The sequence below is a fragment of the Eptatretus burgeri genome, chromosome 2 (assembly GCF_056783735.1).
Source record: "Eptatretus burgeri isolate ZD-2024b chromosome 2, Ebu_testis_v1, whole genome shotgun sequence".
Classification (NCBI taxonomy): Eukaryota; Metazoa; Chordata; class Myxini; order Myxiniformes; family Myxinidae; genus Eptatretus; species Eptatretus burgeri.
Genome location: NC_140962.1, coordinates 107655213 through 107677934, shown reverse-complemented (window position 1 = coordinate 107677934; position 22722 = coordinate 107655213). Strand labels below are relative to the sequence as shown.

At 39.8% G+C, this 22722-nt stretch overlaps 1 protein-coding gene across 1 annotated transcript in view; it reads left to right on the top strand.

Annotated features, from left to right (window-relative positions):
• Positions 1-22722, top strand: part of LOC147032765 (serine/threonine-protein kinase BRSK2-like) — a 242804-nt gene that overhangs the window by 204724 nt on the left and 15358 nt on the right. The window contains exons 14-16 of the mRNA XM_085850890.1: positions 6278-6326; positions 6502-6625; positions 20604-20784. Of these exons, the coding sequence (XP_085707016.1) occupies positions 6278-6326; positions 6502-6625; positions 20604-20784 (354 nt within the window). The remainder of the gene's footprint in view (positions 1-6277; positions 6327-6501; positions 6626-20603; positions 20785-22722) is intronic.

Genomic DNA, 22722 nt, shown 5'->3' with positions numbered 1-22722 from the left:
AAAACACATTCACACTTTGTATTATTAATAACACATTCACACTTCATATTGTTAATAACACATTTTGGCTTAATATAAGCAAAAACACATGCACTCTTAATATTGTTAAAAATACATTCACACTTCATATTATTAATAACGCATTCACACTTAATATTGTTAAAAACACATTCACACTTTGTATTATGAATAACACATTCACACTTCATATTATTTAAAACACATTCACGCTTCATATTGTTCATAACACATTTTGTCTTAATTTTATTAAAAACACATCCACACTTCGTATTATTAAAAACACATTCACAATCAATATTATTAATCACACATTTAGACTTAATATTGTTAATAACACACTCACACTTAATATTATTAAAAACACATTCACACTTAATATTGTGAAAAACACATTCACACTTCATATTATTATTAACACATTCACGCTTAATTGTGTTAATAACACATTCACACTTAATATTGTGAAAAACACATTTAGACTTAATATTATTAATAGCACATTCACACATAATATTATTAAAAACACATTCACCCTTCAATATTATTAATAACACATTCACACTTAATATTGTTAAAAACACATTCACACTTCATATAATCAATAACACATTGATGCTTAATATTGTAAATAATACATTCACACTTAATAATGTTAAAAACACATTCACACTTACTATTGTGAAAAACACATTCACACTTCATATTATTATGAACACATTCACGCTTAATAGTGTTAATAACACATTCACACTTAATATTGTTAAAAACACATTCACACTTCATATTATTAATAGCACATTCACACGTAATATTTTTAAAAACACATTCACCCTTCAATATTATTAATAACACATTCACATTTAATATTGTTAAAACACATTCACACTTCATGTAATAAATAACACATTGATGCTTAATATTGTAAATAACTCATTCACACTTAATAATGTAAAAAACACATTCACACTTTGTATTCTTAATAACACATTCACACTTCATATTCTTAATAACACATTTTGGCTTAATATTAGCAAAAACACATTCACACTTAATATTGTTAAAAACACATTCACACTTCATATTATTAATAACACCTTCACACTTAATATTGTTAATAACACATTCACACTTAATATTGTTAATAACACATTCACACTTAATATTGTTAAAAACACATTCACACTTCATATTATTTAAAACACATTCATGCTTAATATTGTTCATAACACATTTCGACTTAATATTATTAAAAACACATTCACACTTAATATTGTTAAAAACACATTCACACTTCATATTATTATTAACACATTCACGCTTAATAGTTTAATAACACACTCACACTTAATATTGTTAAAAACACATTTAGACTTAATATTATAAAAAACACATTCACCCTTCAATATTATTAATAACACTTTCACACTTAATATTGTTAAAAACACATTCACACTTAATATAATTAATAACACATTCACGCTTAATATTGTAAATAACACATTCACACTTTGTAATGTTAAAAACACATTCACACTTTGTATTATTAATAACACATTCACACTTTATATTGTTAATAACACATTTTGGCTTAATATAAGCAAAAACACATTCACTCTTAATATTGTTAAAAATACATTCACACTTCATATTATTAATAACGCATTCACACTTAATATTGTTAAAAACACATTCACACTTTGTATTATGAATAACACATTCACACTTCATATTATTTAAAACACATTCACGCTTCATATTGTTCATAACACATTTTGTCTTCATTTTATTAAAAACACATCCACATTTCGTATTATTAAAAACACATTCACAATTAATATTATTAATCACACATTTAGACTTAATATTGTTAATAACACACTCACACTTAATATTATTAAAAACACATTCACACTTAATATTGTGAAAAACACATTCACACTTCATATTATTATTAACACATTCACGCTTAATTGTGTTAATAACACATTCACACTTAATATTGTGAAAAACACATTTAGACTTAATATTATTAATAGCACATTCACACATAATATTATTAAAAACACATTCACCCTTCAATATTATTAATAACACATTCACACTTAATATTGTTAAAAACACATTCACACTTCATATAATCAATAACACATTGATGCTTAATATTGTAAATAATACATTCACACTTAATAATGTTAAAAACACATTCACACTTTGTATTACTAATAACACATTCATACTTCATATTGTTAATAACACATTTTGGCTTAATATTAGCAAAAACACATTCACACTTAATATTGTTAAAAACACATTCACACTTCATATTATTAATAACACCTTCACACTTAATATTGTAAATAACACATTCACACTTAATATTGTTAAAAACACATTCACACTTCATATTATTTAAAACACATTCATGCTTAATATTGTTCATAACACATTTTGACTTAATATTTTTAAAAACACATTCACACTTCATATTGTTAAACACACATTCACACTTGATATAATTGGCCAAGAATAGCTGTGAGAGGAGATGTCCTTGGGCACCCTATGCCTTAATCCACTCCAGTTTCCCTCATAATACAGTATATGTGTAAAAAGTTCTAAAATAATTTTTACTCCTCACATAAAATTTTACAGCAAAAGTTTTAAGGCTTGTCTTGTTTCTGGGGTGTTTCCAAGCATGTACCTTATTCTGATTTTAAAGGACCCCTCCCGAGGCATGAGCCAACCCTTTTGTGTTGTGATGTTTCGTCACTCCTAAACATTCAACTGTCATTGTTCGGATCATCACCAAAATCGAAACAATTTGTCCTTGTCACACACTCGACCTGTCCACTAAATTTTGTCAGAATCCGTCCACAACTTTTTTAGATATCCTGCTCACAGACAGACAGACAGACAAACAGGGGTGTAATGAGTGGCCAATTTATGGAGGGTATTATCATCAGTCGTATGCAAACATGTACAGACATTCTGTGAGAGAGGTGATTTACATCACCTAGTTCAGGTGATGGTATTTCTAGCATTAAGCGTTGCACATCCAATTCAGATTCTGTTTTTTTCCTCAATCGCCATGGTTTGCACACACAATACCAAGAAATTTATTAACTGTCAATCCTTGTTTGCTTTTTTTAAACAGTGATCTAAACTTCATGGTTAAGTTTACACACAAATCACACCCAGTCTTCTTCTTCTTCTTCTTCTTTTGTATGCAGCCCAAGGCTGCAGGGTAGCATAATTGGCCGAGGGCACGGCAGTGGTGCTGATGCAAGAAATGCCTTTTGTCGGTTAGGGCAGGAATTTGTTCATGGTGCCGGCGATAGCTCACCTACTCTTCGCGAATGACACCGTGGGATCTTGAATGTCCACCAACTAATACCAGCAGACGGGACACTCAGTTTAACATCTATCCAAGGGACAGCAAACACATTGATGAATCACCCTACCTGTGAAACACCAGAATAACAATGTATACCTGTGTCGGGATTCGAACCCAGGCTATACAGCTTAGAAGCAAGTGTGCATACCTCGAGGCCATCCTGCCAATCACATCCAGTACAAAGACATTAGTATACTTACTTCAGTGTACTTTTACTGAATTACAAGGACATTAGAAGACAATTCACAAACACCTGTGGTATGTTAGATTTCAACCTGGCTTCCCTGCATCATGAGTCAGGTGGTTTAGTTTATTTGACAGCTTAAAAGTTATTACTTAATTTTATGTGGTCTATAATTGTCTTGGCACTGTTACTACAGTTATAAAATGACCTCCTTGTGTAATCAATCGTTCTTGGCTGGGCCAAACTTTCACAGGTGTTGACAAATTGTCAGCACACTTTCCTATCCTGCAGAATGTTCAAATAAAGTGAACATAAGGTGCAAAATTATTTTATAAAAAGAAGAGAGCAAGGCGTAGCATCCCCAATAAGTAAAGTTTTCTTTAATAATATTGTCAAGGCCTATGGAAAAGCAGAGCAACAAAGGGTGACAGGTCGACATACATAGTGGGATGAAGTTGAAACAGCTGGACAAGAACGAATGAATTCACCACAGGATTATAAATGCATGTGTCAGAGGTAAAATTGGGAGAGAGAGCATGAGGTGGCAGTGAGCAGTAGACCTTGAGTCCTGTCGAGACTAGAATGAAACGAGAAGGCACTCGGTAGACCGCATATCTCCACCAGGCTGAATAGTTTACATTTTGTATCCCATTGATAAACCGGAACTGCATCTCTACCCTAATCAAAAACTAATCGGCTTGTTCTTGTCACCTACCAAACTCATCCACCAAGTTTCGTCCGAATCCGTCCACAACTTTTTGAGATATCATGCTATATATCATTTTTGGCCCAATCTCTCAATGGTGACGAATCACATTAAAAATTCAAGTATCCAGATCCGGATGTTCACCAAAATCTAATCATTTTGTCCTTGTCACACACCCAACCTGTCCACCAAATTTTTTCCAAAGCCTTCCACAACTTTTTGAAATATCCTGCTCACAGACAGACAGACACACAAACAGGGGTGAAAACATAACCTCGGTCCACCGTCGGTGGTGGAGGTTCTCTGCACTGCCTGTCTGGGTGAGCTTTTCCTTGCAGTGATTTCGGCTGTGAAGCGGAACAAACGCACAAAAAAACCACACACACTAACAAAGTTATTTATATGATTTCAACGTTTTCAATGCATAACATGTGCCAGAATCTCTACTTATTTTTTTCCCAAGAATTGCCTTGCGTATTCGGGGGAGGGGAAAATTGTTTTGTGCCTATGACCTGACCCTGAGTACCTCCAGCAGGTTTGCAAAATTTAGTGGAGATTGGCCCAGCCTGTTTTTTTCTATGATTTTCAGAACTACACAAACATACATACAGAGAATTTCCTTGAGGGTGGGGGGATTTTGTGGCGGGGGAGTGGGAATGGGCTTCTGAACCTTTCCGAGCTTCTGAGGTCCCTCCACACAAAATTTGGGGCCTCTCGGTGTTACGGTTCAGCCGTGAAAGGATAACGTACAAACACACAAACAAACGCACTTGGGGAAAATATTAAGCCTGGTGCTGGCTTAACCTTAACAGTTAAGGTGGCTGACTTATGATCTTAGGGTCTTGAGTTTGAGCCCCTGTTGTGCTGTTGAAATAACATCAGGTTGGTTGACTCAGCTTCTCATTGTTCTGAGGTTGGCAAAATATGAGTGTGAGTTTACTGCGAGCAGGGGCAATGCATCAGCAGCACAGCTGTGCTTCCAGAAAATTATGCAACCAGCAGCTGCAGGCTGCATACGAAACAACAACAAAACTTGAAACTATTTATAGAGATGTGTTACCACCATTGGAAATGAGGTGTAGTTGCATTTCAAGCATTAGTCCTTCGTCAGTGTAATGTGTTTTTTCGCTTTGATAAAGGGCTAATGCATGAAACTTCACCCACACCTCATTTCCTACAGCAGTGAACATCCATCCTCAGTTGACAAGATCCATTGTTATTGACACTTGACTTCATATATACTTGTACTCCATTGCAAGCAAGTCATAACGATAAGCAAGTTTGCTAACTACTGAGCTACCAAGAGTCCAGAAGCAATGAAGTGATTTAGGGAGGAAAAATAAATCCACAAGGCACAAAGGCTGTGAGACTTCATTAATATAATTAAATAATGGAAGTTTAAAAAATATATAAAACTCAAGATGCACAAGATGATTGTTAAATGGCTTTGATACAGTGCACTACAGTGCAGGTATTTTATTAAATATTGACAAATAAGTCCACTGTTTAAAACAATAAACATGGATATATGTGCTCTCACTTCTTACCCATCCACCTTCCTCTTTCGGGAAACAACACTCATGAGCTCATGAGCAGTAATTAGAGTGGTTTTACCATCCTATGACATATTTTTCTCACTTGTATTATGAGGTATTTCTCTCAAGCCCAAACAATGTGTACAAGTTAAATGATTTTTTTGCAAAATCATTCCATAATGGGGAAAAAAAGTTAATGTTCAGAGACGGTTCAAAAAACCGATGTGAACTATGTATACAATGAAAACAATGATCTTCAAACATGTTATCTACAGGAAGTAATAAGATTTTCTCCGCAAGAACAGGAGGCTGATATAAGATGACCTCATTTTTATTTTTTTAAAGTGTACAAAAAAATAATTGGGAAAGAAACTTACTTGCCATGAAGTGCCTTGCGTGTTTACAAAAGTCTGATCGTGTGTTGTACACCTGTGTCACAGTGCCTACACCTGAAGAGATGTCCAGCCTCACACCAGAGTCTTCCCCTGAGTAAGTCACAAACTTGAAGCAGAGCTGAGAATAACCATAACTTGGTGCATAAAACTAAGATATAAACTATGGTTTGCTCTTTTGTTTCAAATGTTTCAATGCAAAATTCTTACCCTCCCACCCAACTACCTAATCATCTCCCTCACCCGATTCTACCCTCACTTTTGCCACACAGACTTGCCAAAAAGTCCTGGTTTGGAAACTTCATCAACTCCGAGAAAGAGGAGCAGATATTTGTCGTCATCAAAGACAAACCAATCAGCTCAATAAAAGCGGACATCGTACATGCATTCCTCTCGGTATGTTATACTCGCATACAGCCAGACAAGTAAACAAATAAACACACAATTACTTGGTCAGTTCACAGAATGGATGGATTACAACGAGTGGGATACTGCCTTCCATTCTCACCTGCAATCAAAAGTAGTTTTTTAATCAAAAGTATTATTTGTACAGGATGTGGCATTGCTATCTTGCACATGTGACATCATAGCCATCGATGCAACCCAACTCTACGTGTTAAAAATCACATATTTTATATTCTGTCCATTACAATAGATATTCCTGCATCGAACCAGTACATTGTTCATTGATGCTTTCAATGCATCATTATCAACAGCACTGATGGCTTCAATGATTGTCTCTCGTGCACTCACTGTATGACGTCTCGCGTGCTTAGATGGATGAACACTACCATCTTCATTAAATTTTCTGATGAAGGAGATAATGATGTAACGACACGGGGCATTTCTGCATGAAAATTTCCTCCTGAATGCCCGTTGAGCTACAATAACAGAGCCTAATGTAATATGGAGTTGGACAGTTTTAATCCACATTGGCACATCATAATGCTCCATCATCCAAATCTTCAGGGCTTCCCCGTAACACACAAAATTAATAATTAATTATACAGATATTTCTTTAAAATATATGCATTACAAATGTGTCACATATAAATAAAACTTCCGGTATGTATCTCTTTTATGGTGGTCTGTCTGAGGGAAAGTTCAGTGCTGCTTCAAGTGATCTCACGGCAAGGATTACAATGGGAGATTTGCCATTGCCTGCCAAGCTGTAGCAAGAGCAGAAATATATAAAATGACCAGCATGCCAGTGATAGCTTGCCTACTTTTTGGCAAAAGACTGCTGGATATTAATGTCCACCAGCTTAAGCTAATGGACAGGTCTCCAGATTAATGCCCAATGAGGGACTGCGCTTTTTTAATACAACACCCTGCCTGAGAAGCACCGATCTGGCAGTTTATCGTCGAGTCAGATATTGAACTCAGAAAATATTCAAACACAAAAGTAAGCTACGCCTAACCATAACCTCCACGTGTGTGTGTCGTTGGTTATTATCTCCTTATGCCAGTTTCAGAAGGTGGAACGGAGCCCTCCTAGATCTCAAAGTATCCACCTCCGTGTGTGTGTGTGTGTGTGTGTGTGTGTGTGTGTGTGTGTGTGTGTGTGTGTGTGTGTGTGTGTGTGTGTGTGTGTGTGTGTGTGTGTGTGTGTGTGTGTATTCTTTTACTTAAATCAGCCTATTTTCAGTCAACTACAAAAGGAAGGCCTCCCTCATCTCCCCATTGATGGTACTGGCAGAGTACCTGCCCTATGGATGATCTTGCTCCAAGCATGCAACACGTTCTTCTGATGCACACCTTTATTTGGGCACTGTGTAGGCAACTGGCAGCTCTGTATACGCAAACAAAAATAACTCGGGTTATGTGCATGAAGCAAGAACGTCCCTCCTGCTTATAATTCAAAACACCCTCACTGCACTGGAAAACGTAGGGACAGGAATACTGTACTGTAAATGGTGGAGGCTTGTAATACCCTCCCCCACATGGAGGGGGCACTACACAATCCACATTTACACAGAGAATTTGCGTCCCCTCCACCAAAGACCACTGGCAAAGATGAAAACACCCCTTTACATTAAATGGGGTTATGCTGATCCTCTGTAGCAAGTCTGGATGTAATTGACCCAGAACTGGAGGAGTAGTATGACAAACAAACCCACAAACAAACACACAAACTCCAGTCTGTGAATTATCGTAAGGATTCCCAGACTCACTACCCTTGCTAAAGGTAGGTTGTTGAGAAAGTGTATGTACATTTTTGGCCCTGATAATTAATAGAGCAATTTTGATCCATTATTCAACAGAGAGAGGACGGAATAGAGCAAACTTTCTTCCTCAACTGCTTGAATTGCCAACAGTGTTAATTCCACATCTCCTCCTCAGGGACTTGCATACAAAGTCATGCTGAAATACGAAGCTGCAAGCTAAGACTGATTTATATATGCTTTTCAGGTGATATTTCCTTCCCACGAGTCATATGATTCAACATACATTCACCACCCCACAACATCATGACCACCTAAACTTTTAAACTACTTCTACTGTCATGGCCAAAAATATTGGCACCCTTGCACTTTTTTCAAATAATGTACCATTTCTTCCAGAAAATTGTTAAAATTAAAAAGTGTTTTGGTGTCCACAAATGTATTTCTTTGGTGTGCAGTGGAACAAAACAAAAGTAGCTGAAAAAAATGAATAAATCTTAGCTTATTCCACACATAAATCCGAAAATGGCCCAGGAAATATTATTAGCACCTTTTAGGAGTTGTTAGAAACAATTAGATTTCAAGCAGGTGATTCTCCTTTACTTTAGAATTGAACTCACCCGTGGTGATTTGCTATATTAAAAAATCACTCATTCAACTAATTTCAATTGAGAAAAGGAGTCATTCTGCAGTTTTGTGTCACTGTGTGTACCACAATGAGCATGGAGAAAAGAAAGAAAACCAGAGAAATATGTGAGGAGGTCAGACACAAGATTGTAGCCAAGCATGGACAACCCCAAGGCTACAAGTCCATCTCCAGAGACCTTGATGTTCCTGTGTCCCCCCATACGCAATGTTATCAGGAAGTTTTTATGGCCCATGGCACTGCAGCCAACCTCCCTGGACGTGGCCACAAGAGAAAACTTGATCGAAGATTGCAGCGAAGGGTTGTTTGAATGGTGGAGAAAGCACCAAGATCAACTGCCAAACAGATTCAAGCTGGCCTTCAAACACACAAGGTATGACAGTTTCAACTTGCACCATCCGTCGCAAACTCAATGAAAGTGGGTTCTATGGTAGGAGGCCCAGGAGGACCCTACTGCTGAGAGAGAGCCATAAGAAATCCCAACTGGAGTTTGCCAAAACACACATGAACAAGCCAAAATCCTTCTGGGAGAATATCCTATGGACAGATGAGACCAACTTAGACATTTTTGGGAAAGCACATCATCTCTGTTTACAGAAAACAAAATGAAGCCTTCAAAGAAAAGAACACCTTCTCTGCAGTCAAACATGGAGGAGGTTCAGTGATGTTTTGGTGTTGCTGTGCTGCCTCTGGCACAGGATGCCTTGAATATATGCATGGCATCATGAAATCAGGAGATTACCAAGGCATTTTGGAGTGAATATTCAACCCATTGTCAGAAAGTTGGGTCTCCGTTGAAGGTCATGGGTTTTACAGCAGGACAATGACCCCAAACACACTTCAAAAATCACCCTGAAATGGTTCAAGACAAAACGTTGGACTGTTCTGAAGTGGCCAGCAATGACTCCAGATCTAAATCCCAATGAACACCTGTGGGGAGATCTGAAAACTGCAGTTGGGAGAAGGCACCCTTTAAATCTGGGAGAACTGGAGCAGTTTGCATAAGAAGAATGGGACAAACTGCCAGTAGAGAGATGTAGGAAGCTCATTCATGGCTATAGGAAGTGCTTGACTACAGTTATTTTGTCCAAACGCTGTGATACTAAATATTAAGTCGAGGGTGTCAATCATTTTGTCAATGCCATTCCTTTATATTTTCTGATTTAAAAGGATATATTAAGCTCTGAAACAAAAACAAAGGTTCTATAATATTAATAGTAAAATAAAAAATTGTGGAGACCTTCTTCTGTTTTGTAAATCTATTTTGTCAAGTTCAACTTGTTTTTGAGAAAATTGTGAGTTATTTGAAAAATGTGCAAGGGTATCAATATTTTTGGCCATGACAATACATGTGTGGCACTTTCTGATTGCTTGAATTACAACCAATCACAATGCATTCTATCATCACATGATTGTATGATGGAGCATTTCGTTTTCGCACATGAGATGCAATTATATTCTATCACATGTTATTTTCCTTTGTTTCCATAATTATTTACAATATTTCCCACACACTCAAACCATCGCCCACACCCCCAAACCTTCAACCTCTCCCCACCTCTTCTCCCTAAAATACTTCACCTTGCCTCTGCAAAGCCTGCCCCCTATCCTGCACCATCCCAATACATACTCACAACTATCTGTAACTGTGGATCTCAAATATCCAAAGTCTTAGCTCTAACCTGACAGATCTCTCAATCAAGGCCACTGCTGATAAACCAGAAGTCTTCCGTTTAAAAGAATTCTTCCTCCCACAAGACGTGCCAGACTGCTTATTGTCTCTCCCCAGTTACTGCCTCCTTCAGTTTGATGGGCCTGAACCATCTGGGAGTTGTACTTTACATAAATAACTGAATTTCTCACTGCCCCTGTACTGACCTTACACCTCCCAACCGCTAGGAGTACCTCTGGCTGCAACTTCCCCACCACTCCCATCTCTTCTTCAACTGTGTGTTGTACCGCCTCCCTAACAGTGACATATACATACATATATATATATATATATATATATATATATATATATATATATATATATATATATATATATATATATCTCTATCTCTATCTCTATCTCTATCTCTATCTCTATCTCTATCTCTATCTCTATCTCTATCTCTATCTCTATCTCTATCTCTATCTCTATCTCTATCTCTATCTCTATCTCTATCTCTATCTCTATCTCTATCTCTCTCTCTCTCTACAAAATTTAACCCCTCATCCCAACTCTCTCTCTTCCTCATCTATGGCAATATCAATTGTCACCATGTAACTTGGCTGGGTGTTGGTACCTCTTTCACCTGCCATAGAACTTCAGCAAAGGACTTCTGTGACTCCATGGAACTGACTCAATCAATAAACTTTCCAACCAGGATTTCTCCAAATGACAAATCCTCCCGTCTGGACTTGGTGATGACTACCTTTACCGCAAATGTCTCCTGCTCTCCCTCTGCTCGAATCGGTTCATCTGACCATGTAATTGTGAAAGTCAACATCTCTTTGGCTATACTCAGAGAACTGCCTTAACACTGGCGAGTCAGGCATTAAAATCAAGTGGCATGGCAGGGACTGCAAGCAGCGATTTAACTTCAGGACTGGTCTCCAATTTCTACTGTCTCTGATATTAACTCAGCCGAGAATTCTTCCACAGAATCCTGCTCTCTGTCATGCACAGATTCATCCCATCTCGTTTTCAATTATCCTACCCTTCTTCTCATCCATAGTACACTGAATCCTGTGGTGAGGCAGTTGCTCTAAAACATCTTTCCTTCTCCTGGAAGTCAAATCCGACCGAAGGCAATCTCAGTGCATTCCAAAAAGTCCACAACAAGTGTGTGTCCACTCTTAGGAGAACCAGAAAACAATGTCTGTCCAACACTCAATAATTAACTTTCAAGCTTGTCTCCCTCCTCCAAAACCTGATGGTGCCTTGTAAAGTCTGCCTCTGGTGTATGCTCCCCTTCCATCCCTTCCCTCTCTTCAAATGGCACCACAGCCGACTCTGCTCGTGAGAAAGCCGACTGCTGAAATTCTGTGTTTGCTTCCAAATCCTGTCTCTCATAGCAGTCTCACAGAACATATCTCATGCTTTTGATACAGTCTGGCATTCTGCCTTGCTCTCCAAACTGTCTGCCTATGGCATCCAAGGCCAACCCCACACAATGCTTCCTGATTTCCTCTGCTATCATAGCCAATGTGTGGCCCTCAACAGAATCCTTTCATCTCCTCTCTTGTGAAGGCTGCAGTCTCCCAAAGCAGTGTTCTGGGCTCAGTCCTATTCCTGATCTTCATCAATGATCTCTCCAACTCCCTGGAAAATCATCTTTATCTCTTTACTAATGACTCCACCCTCTGCCATGACATTTCTCATCCTTCAGACAGGCCGGCTGCAGCCTCTTCCCTCTCTTCGGAATTAAAAAAAAAATCAATCTCCTTTGCCACACCACCAGCGTTGGAATACCAAGTCCAGCGGTGAGCCTGTGGGTGCTGAAAGCATGAACCACCCACCCTAAGTCCACGACTTCTTGCAAAGTCAAGGAACTTGGTGCTATTCTGGTTCACAGTTCCAGACCCATGGGGACCAACACATGTCTTATAACCATCCCTATCAGTTCCAGTCGATGCATTGAAATCCTCCAAGACAAGAAGAGTATCTCGCCTAGGGCACTGATCAACCACAGACTCGAGTGTGGCATGGAATGCATTCTTCATGGTGAGATCACTCGCCTCAGTTGGAGCATATACAGAGACCAGGGAAACGACACCAAAGGAGTGACAAATCTTTAGTCTCATAATACGCTCGTTGACCGGTGTTACCTCAATTATAATTGAAGTTAGCTTATTGGACACAGCTACAGCAACTCCTTGGGCATGGTAACCATCAGAGCGACCAGACCAATAGTAGGTGTAACCACCCACCATTATCTCACCGCAATCCGGTCTCCGAACCTCAGAGAGTGCTGCAATACCAATGTCCAAATGTTTGAGCTCAGATGATCACAGAGACAGGTAATCATCCTCTCTTTAGGATAGGGCATTCCAGGCACCCACCTGAAGGGACTGCCTCAGGCTAACCCAATAGTCCATTTGCCGTTATTATGTGTTCCATTGTCAACCTTGTTGATGTGGAAAGTGTATGGTTTCATGATTGTTTTGGACTAACATGGGTCCATTAATAAAATTCAGGTTGGTTGCCAGGGTGGCTACCTTGGGGAACTCCTGTAACTTGCATAAATTCAAGATGGCAGCTACAGGGAGGACAATGGGGTGAAGTTTTTAATCGGTCAACATATAATCCTGTGTAATACCTCTTTTCCATATGATTTTGACATGAGGAATTCAATTTTGGGGTTATTTTTTACGTTCATGAATAAATAGAGGTTCACATGAAATGTCCATGACTATTTTCTGCTGACAATTATGCAACACCAATGCAAAAGTGAAGTCATGAATGGTTCACAACAGTATGTTGATAATCAGAAAGCATAAACATTGTCATGTCATCATATTGGACATCTTAGGAACAGAGGAGATAGAGCCTAGTAGACAACTTGCGTATTGTTCATTCCCATTCATTGTACTCATCCCCTTCTGTATCCTCGTCTCTTTCCAGTTCTGCTTCGACACTCCCTTCTTCCACTTCACTTTCACTGTCCTCCACAGTCTTGTGTGGGTTGAAGCACTTGTCACTGCAACCACAAGTGCAGTATAGCGTGCAGGAGATCTTTGCATGGTTACAACTGCAACTTGCAGTACTGCAGGCCTTCCCCTCTGTTTTGCATCCACACCGCACAATATCCATGAGGTCCAAAAGGGCTGGTGGAGTAGCAGAAGTTGCTGGCACTGGGATTCCATCTCTGATGTCCCATCCATATTTTGTAATGTCAAGTTCAGGTGGGACCTGCTGATCAACTGATTTTGCAAATACTGTCTGTAGATGTGCATGCAATATATGTAGGAAGAGATTGATCTCAGTTGAAGGTAATGCCATGAGCTTGAGGGGCTTGCCAGACTTCCTTGTGTACATATAGTACCTCATCTCACTCATCGTGGTACCTTCTGGCTGACCATACAGGGCACAGAAGAATGTCCGCCCTGCTTCCATGAGCTGTTCATGGCTTGCGTTCAGCTCGCCAAGTGCGGAGGACAAACCAGGGAAGTTGCCAGCTCTCAGTGTCTTCAGGGCTGATACTTTGCCCTTGCCGTATGGGTATGACGTGGTATCTGAGCCAGTGATGTAGTGCATTCCCAAAAGCTGCAGACACTTGGGGCCAAGCTGGTCACAGGTGGTGTTAATATCCCAAATTGCTCCATCCCACCTTTCCATCTGCACTGTGGCCTGGATGCTCCGCTGGTAAACCCAGTAAACCATCAATACAAAAACAGTGTCATCAGAGAGGATACGTATCACTCTTGCATTACATTCAGCAGCCATGAGCAGGTGTGAGATAATTGTAATGTCTGCTTCATCATGGTTGAACGCACCATGGCTACGGCTCTCCACAGTAACTCCTTCACCAAAGTTATAGGTACTCAAAACCTTGGACAGCTGCAACTTGGTCTGCTTGTTTATCAGGATGGCGTCTCGACTTGGCAGGGGTGTGTTTATTGTGAGGTCATAGTTGATGGAACCAATGCCAGCACGCCTCACTCGTTCATGGTCCTTTGCAGAAACATCATAATATTTGTCAAAGACCAAGATCTTCTGACCAGCAATGATGATGGACTCAACCAAGACTGACACAGTTCCCCTGAAAGGCCAGACAATATGATGGAGAAGTTGGCTCGCGTCAACAATGGTAACATCTGGTTGCAGAGGCTGTTGTGCCTGAACACAGAGTTGGTGTGCCAGTGGTGCTTTGTTGCCTTTCCTTAAGCACCCATATTCATCAATCAGTGAGGGGGGGGGTACTGCGCAGAGCTCAAACTGGAAGATAGGTCCAATAGTCAGCAGCCTGAGGAAGATGGTTTCGAGATCAAAGATCGTCTTGTCCCCAATTTTCACTCCTTTCTGTAAGTGCTCCATTGTCTTGATGGGGCATGAGATGGTTGCATGGAATCCATCTGGAAGGAATGCATGGAACTCTGCAACCATTTTCTTACCTATAACCACGGAATCCTCAACATTCACTTCAGCTTCTCGGGGAGCAATTTGACCATTGGCAATGTTGTACAGATGTGGTGAGTGATTCTCAAGAGGATGAGACACATTCGACAATTCAAGTAAAATCTGGCGCCTATCATCTGCATCAAGTTCTCTCCTCTTCTTCCCCTCCTCCTTGTGACGTGGTCCGATTCTTGTGTCCTTTTCTCTCACTTGGTCTTCATTGTCCTTGTTTGAGGAGTCAGGGTAGATGTGCTCCATTGTATCTGAGATGTAGGCAGTGACAGGAAAGGAATCGATCCACTCTGCTACCATCTCTGGAGAAAGTCATACCCTTGAGGCCACCCTTGCCAATTCTAATAGCAGTTTGTTCACCGAACTGATCAGAGCTCACACCATTCCAAATGCCTTCCTGGTGACGACACACAAAAGCACCTGATATGAGCTCTGACTTGGCATCTGGTGGCAGCAGATAGTGCATCTCCAGAAGGTGGTGGGTGATGTTACGGGCATAGTGATGGTGACCAGCAACAAAGAAGTTGAATTAGTTAGTAACAAACAAAACAATGAATTAGTAACTCGCATTAATGTCGTATGTGAGCGTCCAGTTGTCAGAATAGTGACCTTGTTGTCATTCAAAATGTATCTCACACGGCAAACAATTGCCAGGAACTCGAAAATCGACCTCACATTTACTTCTAATCACAAAAATAAGGTTAATATCGATTCCTCGTGCCAAAATTATATGGAAAAGATGTCTCATGTGTAATTTTAAGTTCATTACCTAAAAAGTTATATTTTCAGCCCGGTCGATGACGGCCATCTTGTATTTGCGCAAAAATAACAGATTTCCCCATGGTTGCCATCCGGGCAACCAAGCTTAATTTTGTCTATGCATGCCTGTGAACAAGAAACCACCATAAAACCATACACTTTTGAGGACAACAAGATTACTTCTCTGGCAAATGGACTACAAGGAGACTGCTGTCTGGTGGATAACACCTCAGCACCACCCCGACACACACTACCGCAATCTGACCTGGGAAGGTTACCCCATGGTTTTTCTCCTCTCATCAAAGAGTGGGGGTCCCGAAGGCTTTACCCCAATCCAGTCATCTGGTGAGCTGACCTGCGGAGGGCAGCTGCACAGGAGGTACTCCCATGGAGTGGGTTTTCAGATTTATTTGTGGTACGTTTTACAGAATGAAGGGTTTCACGGTGGCCGGAGTGCAAATCCTGCCACCAACCTCCTTCAAAAAAGTAATCCAACTGCAGGAGGATGTCCGCAGATAGTTGGGCATGAGATATGGATAGCCATTGGATCACAAGGAGCTCCTTCACCCTTTGACAGGTTTTGTTTTTTTATCCTGCTGGGTGTCCATATCCATATACTCGCCTCACCAGGAAACCTGGTGGGGGAGACGGTTTTGTCGCCAATAACAGGTTAGTACTTGTACATGTTAGAACTTGTACTAACAGGTTAGTACTAACCTCATGGTTAGTACATCAGACCATGGAATAGGTTCGTACAAGTTTACATGGTACTTGTAGCAAGTCACAGATCTAATCTGGCCTGACCTGATAATAAGAACCTAAGACCCATTAAGACCCCTAAAACTCTTAAGACTCTGAAGACCATTTAAGACCCCTAAAACCTCAAAAGCCCTTAAGACCCTTTGGAGCCTTTGGAACCTTAAGACTCTTTGAGACCCCTAAGAGCTTATAGATCCTTCATAACCTTAAGACCATTTAAGACCCCTAAGACTTGAAAACCCTTAAAGACTTTTCGACCCTTCAGAACTCTAAGACCCCTGAAGACCTTTAAACCCCTAAGACCCATTTGACCATTAAGAACCCCAACACCCTTTAAGATCCCAAAGCGTCTTTTGACCCTGAAGACCATTTAAGACCCCTTAGAGACCCTTTAGAACCCTAAGACCATCTAACACCCTTTGATGCACACATCAAAAACTTTACATCTTTCCAGTTGTTGAGTCTGGGAGACCCAGTAAATGTAAAGTGCAAAGTTTAGTTTCTTAATTTTTTTTTTTGTCATCAAAGTCAATGCTCATGGATGAGTATTTTCTGAAAAGGTTGATTAATCGATCCTATTATTTACAATCAATGCTATATATATATATATATATATATATATATATATATATATATATATATATATATATATATATATATATATATATATATATATATATATATATATATATATATATATATATATATAATATTATTTTTTTTTCGTTATTCCTTTGTAATCAAAGCTGATGCTCATGGATGAGTATTTTCTCAAAAGGTTGATTAATCGATCCTATTATTTAGAATTGATCCTATAATCAATATGCCTGGTTTTGGCTTAATGGTTAGGGTGTCAGGCTTTGGATCCCGCTCAGCTGTTGAATTAATACCAGGTGGGGTTAACTCGGCCTGTCATCCTTCCGAAGTCGGCAAAAATGAGTGCCAGCATGCTGGTATACTGTGTCGGGAGTGGCGAACCGTCCAGGATTGTGCCCAATAGTCAAGGAGACTGCTAAAGCAGCACCAACACTCTATACAGAGTATGATCCCAATCTCCCCCTCCTCCTCCTCCTCCTCCTCTAGTGAACTGTATCAGTGCTCTGCCATCTGAGCTACTGTATCTGGGTGATCCACAGGTTAAGCACACAATTCTCCCACATATAGAAACACCACTCTCTTTCCGACTGTTTCCAGAACATTCAGTGCCAACCAGAGGAATGTCTGTCCACGAGAGGGTTTTCTCCCCATGGGGGACTATTTCATGACCGCTATTATTCACCATGGGGCAAAGTACAGTAATACAATTATAAACAAGAATAAGAGCAATTATAGAATGCAGACCCTCGCCAGGACTTGTTTTGTGTGGAGTTTGTGTCGTTTTGTGTGGTGTATTTTGTGTGGCATTTCTGTACTGGTGTGTTACGTAATGAATAAGACATAATTAGAACTGTCACTTTATAACTGCTGGCAGTGATGACTGGGCACCAAGACGTCCTGTTCTGATGCAACCCCGCTTTGAATGGACAAATAACCCTGACCCATGACGTTTATTATTATTATTCAATTGAATTTAGAATGGGATTCAAATAAATTCAATTCGAATCAAATGAAAGACCAAATCGGTGCAGTCCTGCATTGGAGTCATCAGAAGGAACCTGAACAAGCAAAAAGCAAAGATGAAGTCATCAGGAGGAACCTGGATAGGATTCAGGTTTCAGCTGCTTCATCTCTACCCCCAAACCCAATCAGACACAGCCAAGTGAGTCTTATTCAAAACAAAATGGTTTTTTTAACCCACATCAAAAAAAGAAATAATTCTGGCTGCCAGACTATGTGTCCGATCAAGTTGAAATTTAAAACATGTATTCCCCATCACGACTAGATCATAATTGTTTAGCTTCACTTCAATTGATTAAGCGGTTCCAGAGAAAACATTATTCAATATTTTTCTTAAATCCAATATGGCTGCCAAACCATTTGATCCATCAATTATTCCTTAACAAACTTGTACACCCATGTCTTGGGGAACATTTGCGTGAAGTTTCCCCTCAATCTATCTAGCCATTCTGGAGAAGATTTTTGTAGGTTTTATGGTAAATCCAAAATGGCTGCCAAACCATGTGACCTATGTTGTTATATGTGTGAATCTTTTGTTCCTCATGGATAGACGGCCATACGTGTAAAGTATCACCTCGATCTGTTCAGCCATTTCAGAGAAGATTTTTGAAGGTTTAAAAAAAAACACAATATGGCTGCTGGATCACGTGACTGGCAACGTTATCAAATTTTTGTTGTTGACCATTTTATCCCTGGATGACCCTGAAAAATTTTCATACTGATCGGATGTAGCGTTCTACATATGCAATTATGACGACATAACGAAGGCACCTATGACGTCATAAAAAAATCACACTCATTCCCCATGAGGAATACTTGCTGTGTGCCACAATTTTTTCCTTGGTTCAGTTTCAGAGATACAGAGGTCCAAAGTTTTTCAGTTTTTCCAACATAGCTGCCACACCACGTGACCTATGATGTCATAATTATCACTAAAACATTCCACATGAGTAGTCAATCCTATGGTGGAAATTTTGTCTCAATTAGACAAGCGTTTCAGAGAAAAACACAAAAGTTCTGTGCTGACAAACAGACAGACAGACAAACAAACAAACAAACCCAAATGCAATACCCTCTGCTTTGGTGAGGGTAATGAACAGGCAAACAAACATAATATGTATATGTGGGAAAAAAAAATTGATTACATCATCGGCCATGTGATTCATCATCCAAATCAGGCATTGACAGTGGCATCTCTCTAAGTGAGAGAATTGTGTGCTTAGCCCGTGAGTCACCCAGATAGCTCAGATGGCAGGGCACTGGTATGGTTCACCAGAGGACCTGGGTATGATGTGGTGCCTGCATCTCGGTAGTAACCCTCAGGAATCGCTGTGCCATGGTATTTGCCATTGGGTGGTTGTTGTGTCACGAAATTCGCCATTGGAATCACAGCGTCAATGTTGATTTTTGATTACGGTGTTGGTGTGGTTTGTGCTGTGGAAAGGTGCAAGGGGTGGGGGGGGGAGGAGGATGGGGAAAAGGATTTGAAGGGATTGAGGATGGGAGGGATTGAAATGGGTTAAATGAAGAGGAGGGTTTCCAGGAAAGTATGGTGTTTTGGTAGATTTTAGAGAAGGATGATGGATTGGGATGGATGAATGGATGGGGTGGCTGAATGGAAGGTGCGAAATCACAATGGGGATGGAACCTGCTAACACTTACAATGCATTTTTCCCTGTCCCTGATACAAGGGGAAGTTAACCTAATTAACCACAATTACTAATGGGATACCAAACTAAGGAATCCCGTGTGTGTGTGTGTGTGTGTGTGTGTGTGTGTGTGTGTGTGTGTGTGTGTGTGTGTGTGTGTGTGTGTGTGTGTGTGTGTGTGTGTGTGTGTGTGTGTGTGTGTGTGTGTGTGTGTGTGTGTGTGTGTGTGACATATCCAACTAAATTCATACTTGGGTATATGATCTACCCTGCCAATTTTGTGACTAACAGGCATGAAGAGACCGAGCTTCAAATTACATTTTATCTACTTCCCAACAATTTCTTCAGAACAAAAGACCTTCCATGGGCAATCTGGGAAACTCAAGTTTGATGTGTAATTGGAGAGAAAATTGAGATATAATGTGAGAGTAAACTGCAGACTTGCAAATGAAGTTATGGGCAAAATGTGTGTCGATGTCTCTTGGGAATCTTTATTTCTCATTGGTATATGTGCTGGAGTGAGTCGTTATATACTCCTCCATTGACCTCACTTTTTAATTTTTAAAAACTTGTCATACTAAAAATTCACACTAATGTTATATAACTTCTCAGTTATGTATAAAGTCGATTTAAACTTGTGCCCCTTTCCTTCTTGTTTGGACAGATCCCCAGCTTAAGCCACAGCGTATTATCACAGACAAGTTTCCGTGCTGAGTACAAGTCGGCTGGTAGCCCCGTGGTTTTCCAAAAACCCATCAAATTCCAAGTGGATATCACTTATAGTGAAGCAAGTCCAGGGCACAAGGAAAGTGGTATCTACTCTGTGACCTTCACCTTGCTCTCAGGTGCCCCTATATCAGTGCAGTGTACACTATATACTGTATTTGTTTAACTATTTCATTTGCCAATTATGCCTTTTCCTTCACTTTTATTACCTCTGCCACCGAAGGTTGATAGAGGTTATGTTTTTCACCCCTGTCTGTTTGGCTGTGAGCAGGATATCTCATAAAGTTGTCGACGGATTCAGACGAAACCTGGTGGACAGGTTGGGTGTGTGATGAGGACGAATTGATTCGATTTTGGTGAAATTCTGACGATGGATCTGGATACTAAAGATTTTAAGTGATTCTTCACCATTGAGAGAGGGCCAAAAACAATATTTAGCACAATATCTCAAAACACTGCGACGGATTCGGAAGAAACTTGGTGGACAGGTTGGTTGTATGACGAGCAAGAAATTATTCGATTTTGGTGAAGATCCGAATCTGGAAAGGAGAATATTTTTTTTTATTTAAAAGTGATTATTCACCATTGAGAGATTTGGCCAAATTAATACATAGCACAGTATCTCAAAAGGTTGTGGATGGATTATGAAAAAAAAACTTGTTGGATGGGTTGGGTAGGTGACAAGAACAAGCTAATTCGATTTCGGTGTGTGACAAGGACGAATGGTGAGGATACACAACCAGTCTATCAGTGGGATACAAAATGTAAACTGTTTAGCCTGGCCGAGGTATGCGCTCTACTGAGTGCTGTTCTATTTTCCATGTTATATATCTTCGTGCACAAAAAGTAGGTTTCCAGTCGATTGCTAAACATGATACATTTCTTATGCATTATTATTGTTATCCTAAAATGCATAGGAATTGTTGATTTGCTGACATATTATGCACCTTGCTTGGTTTACACTGTATGTATGCTTAAATGTGAATCACAATGACATTAAAGTGAATGTTTAGAGACAGGAAGGTAAATTAATCCTCCAATTGTCGATTACCCATGCCCTTATTGTATTTACATGTCCTTTCTGTGAAATGAAGCATTTTGCGAATTTGAAGCTAAAATACTGACTATTTCAATAAAATCACGCGTTTTCACTTCAGAATAGTGATGCAGAACAAAAAGTTGATTCGGACAATGCTTTTGTTTGGTGAAAAAACGTTGTTTTAGGCCAATTTGAGACATTTTTGTGTTTACAAGTTCTTTCTGTGAAATGCAGCATTTTGCGAATTTGAAGCTAAAATACTTCCTCTTTCAATAAAATCACGCGTTTTCGCTTCAGCATAGTGATGCAGAACAAAAAGTTGAGTCACACACGATATATACGCACACACGATATATACGCACACACGATATATACACACACACGATATATACGCACACACACGAAATATACGCACACACTATATATACGCACACACACGAAACATACGCACACACACGATATATACGCACACACACGATATATACGCACACAAACGATATATACGCACACACACACGAAATATACACACACATGAAATATACGCACACATACGATATATACGCACACACACGATATATACGCACACACGATATTGTTGTGGATTCCTGCCTGTTCGGCGTGTGCGCGACCTCTTCAACCCAATCCAGGCCGCGTGCCCACCGAAAGAGCAATCCAGTCGTAGCTTCCGGATCAACGCCGAAACCCAGCTACGGGTGTTGTTAACCACACCATAGATGAGCCAACTATTCTGTCCACGCGCGACAGGGTCAATCGCCAAATTATCGATATACCTAATGATTCGCGCAGAAAGAAATGCCGGGGATCGACACCTCAACGGGACCTGCACGAAAACGAGCTGCCGAAGCAGCTCGTACCGTATGCGATTGCCGAGCGGTTATATATCGCCAAGTCCCGTCGGACCAGATGTACGTTTCATCGGCTTATAAACAGCCAGCGAACATTCCGAACGCTCCATGGCAGTCAATGTGAGGAAGGGACGCAACGAGCAGGTGACATT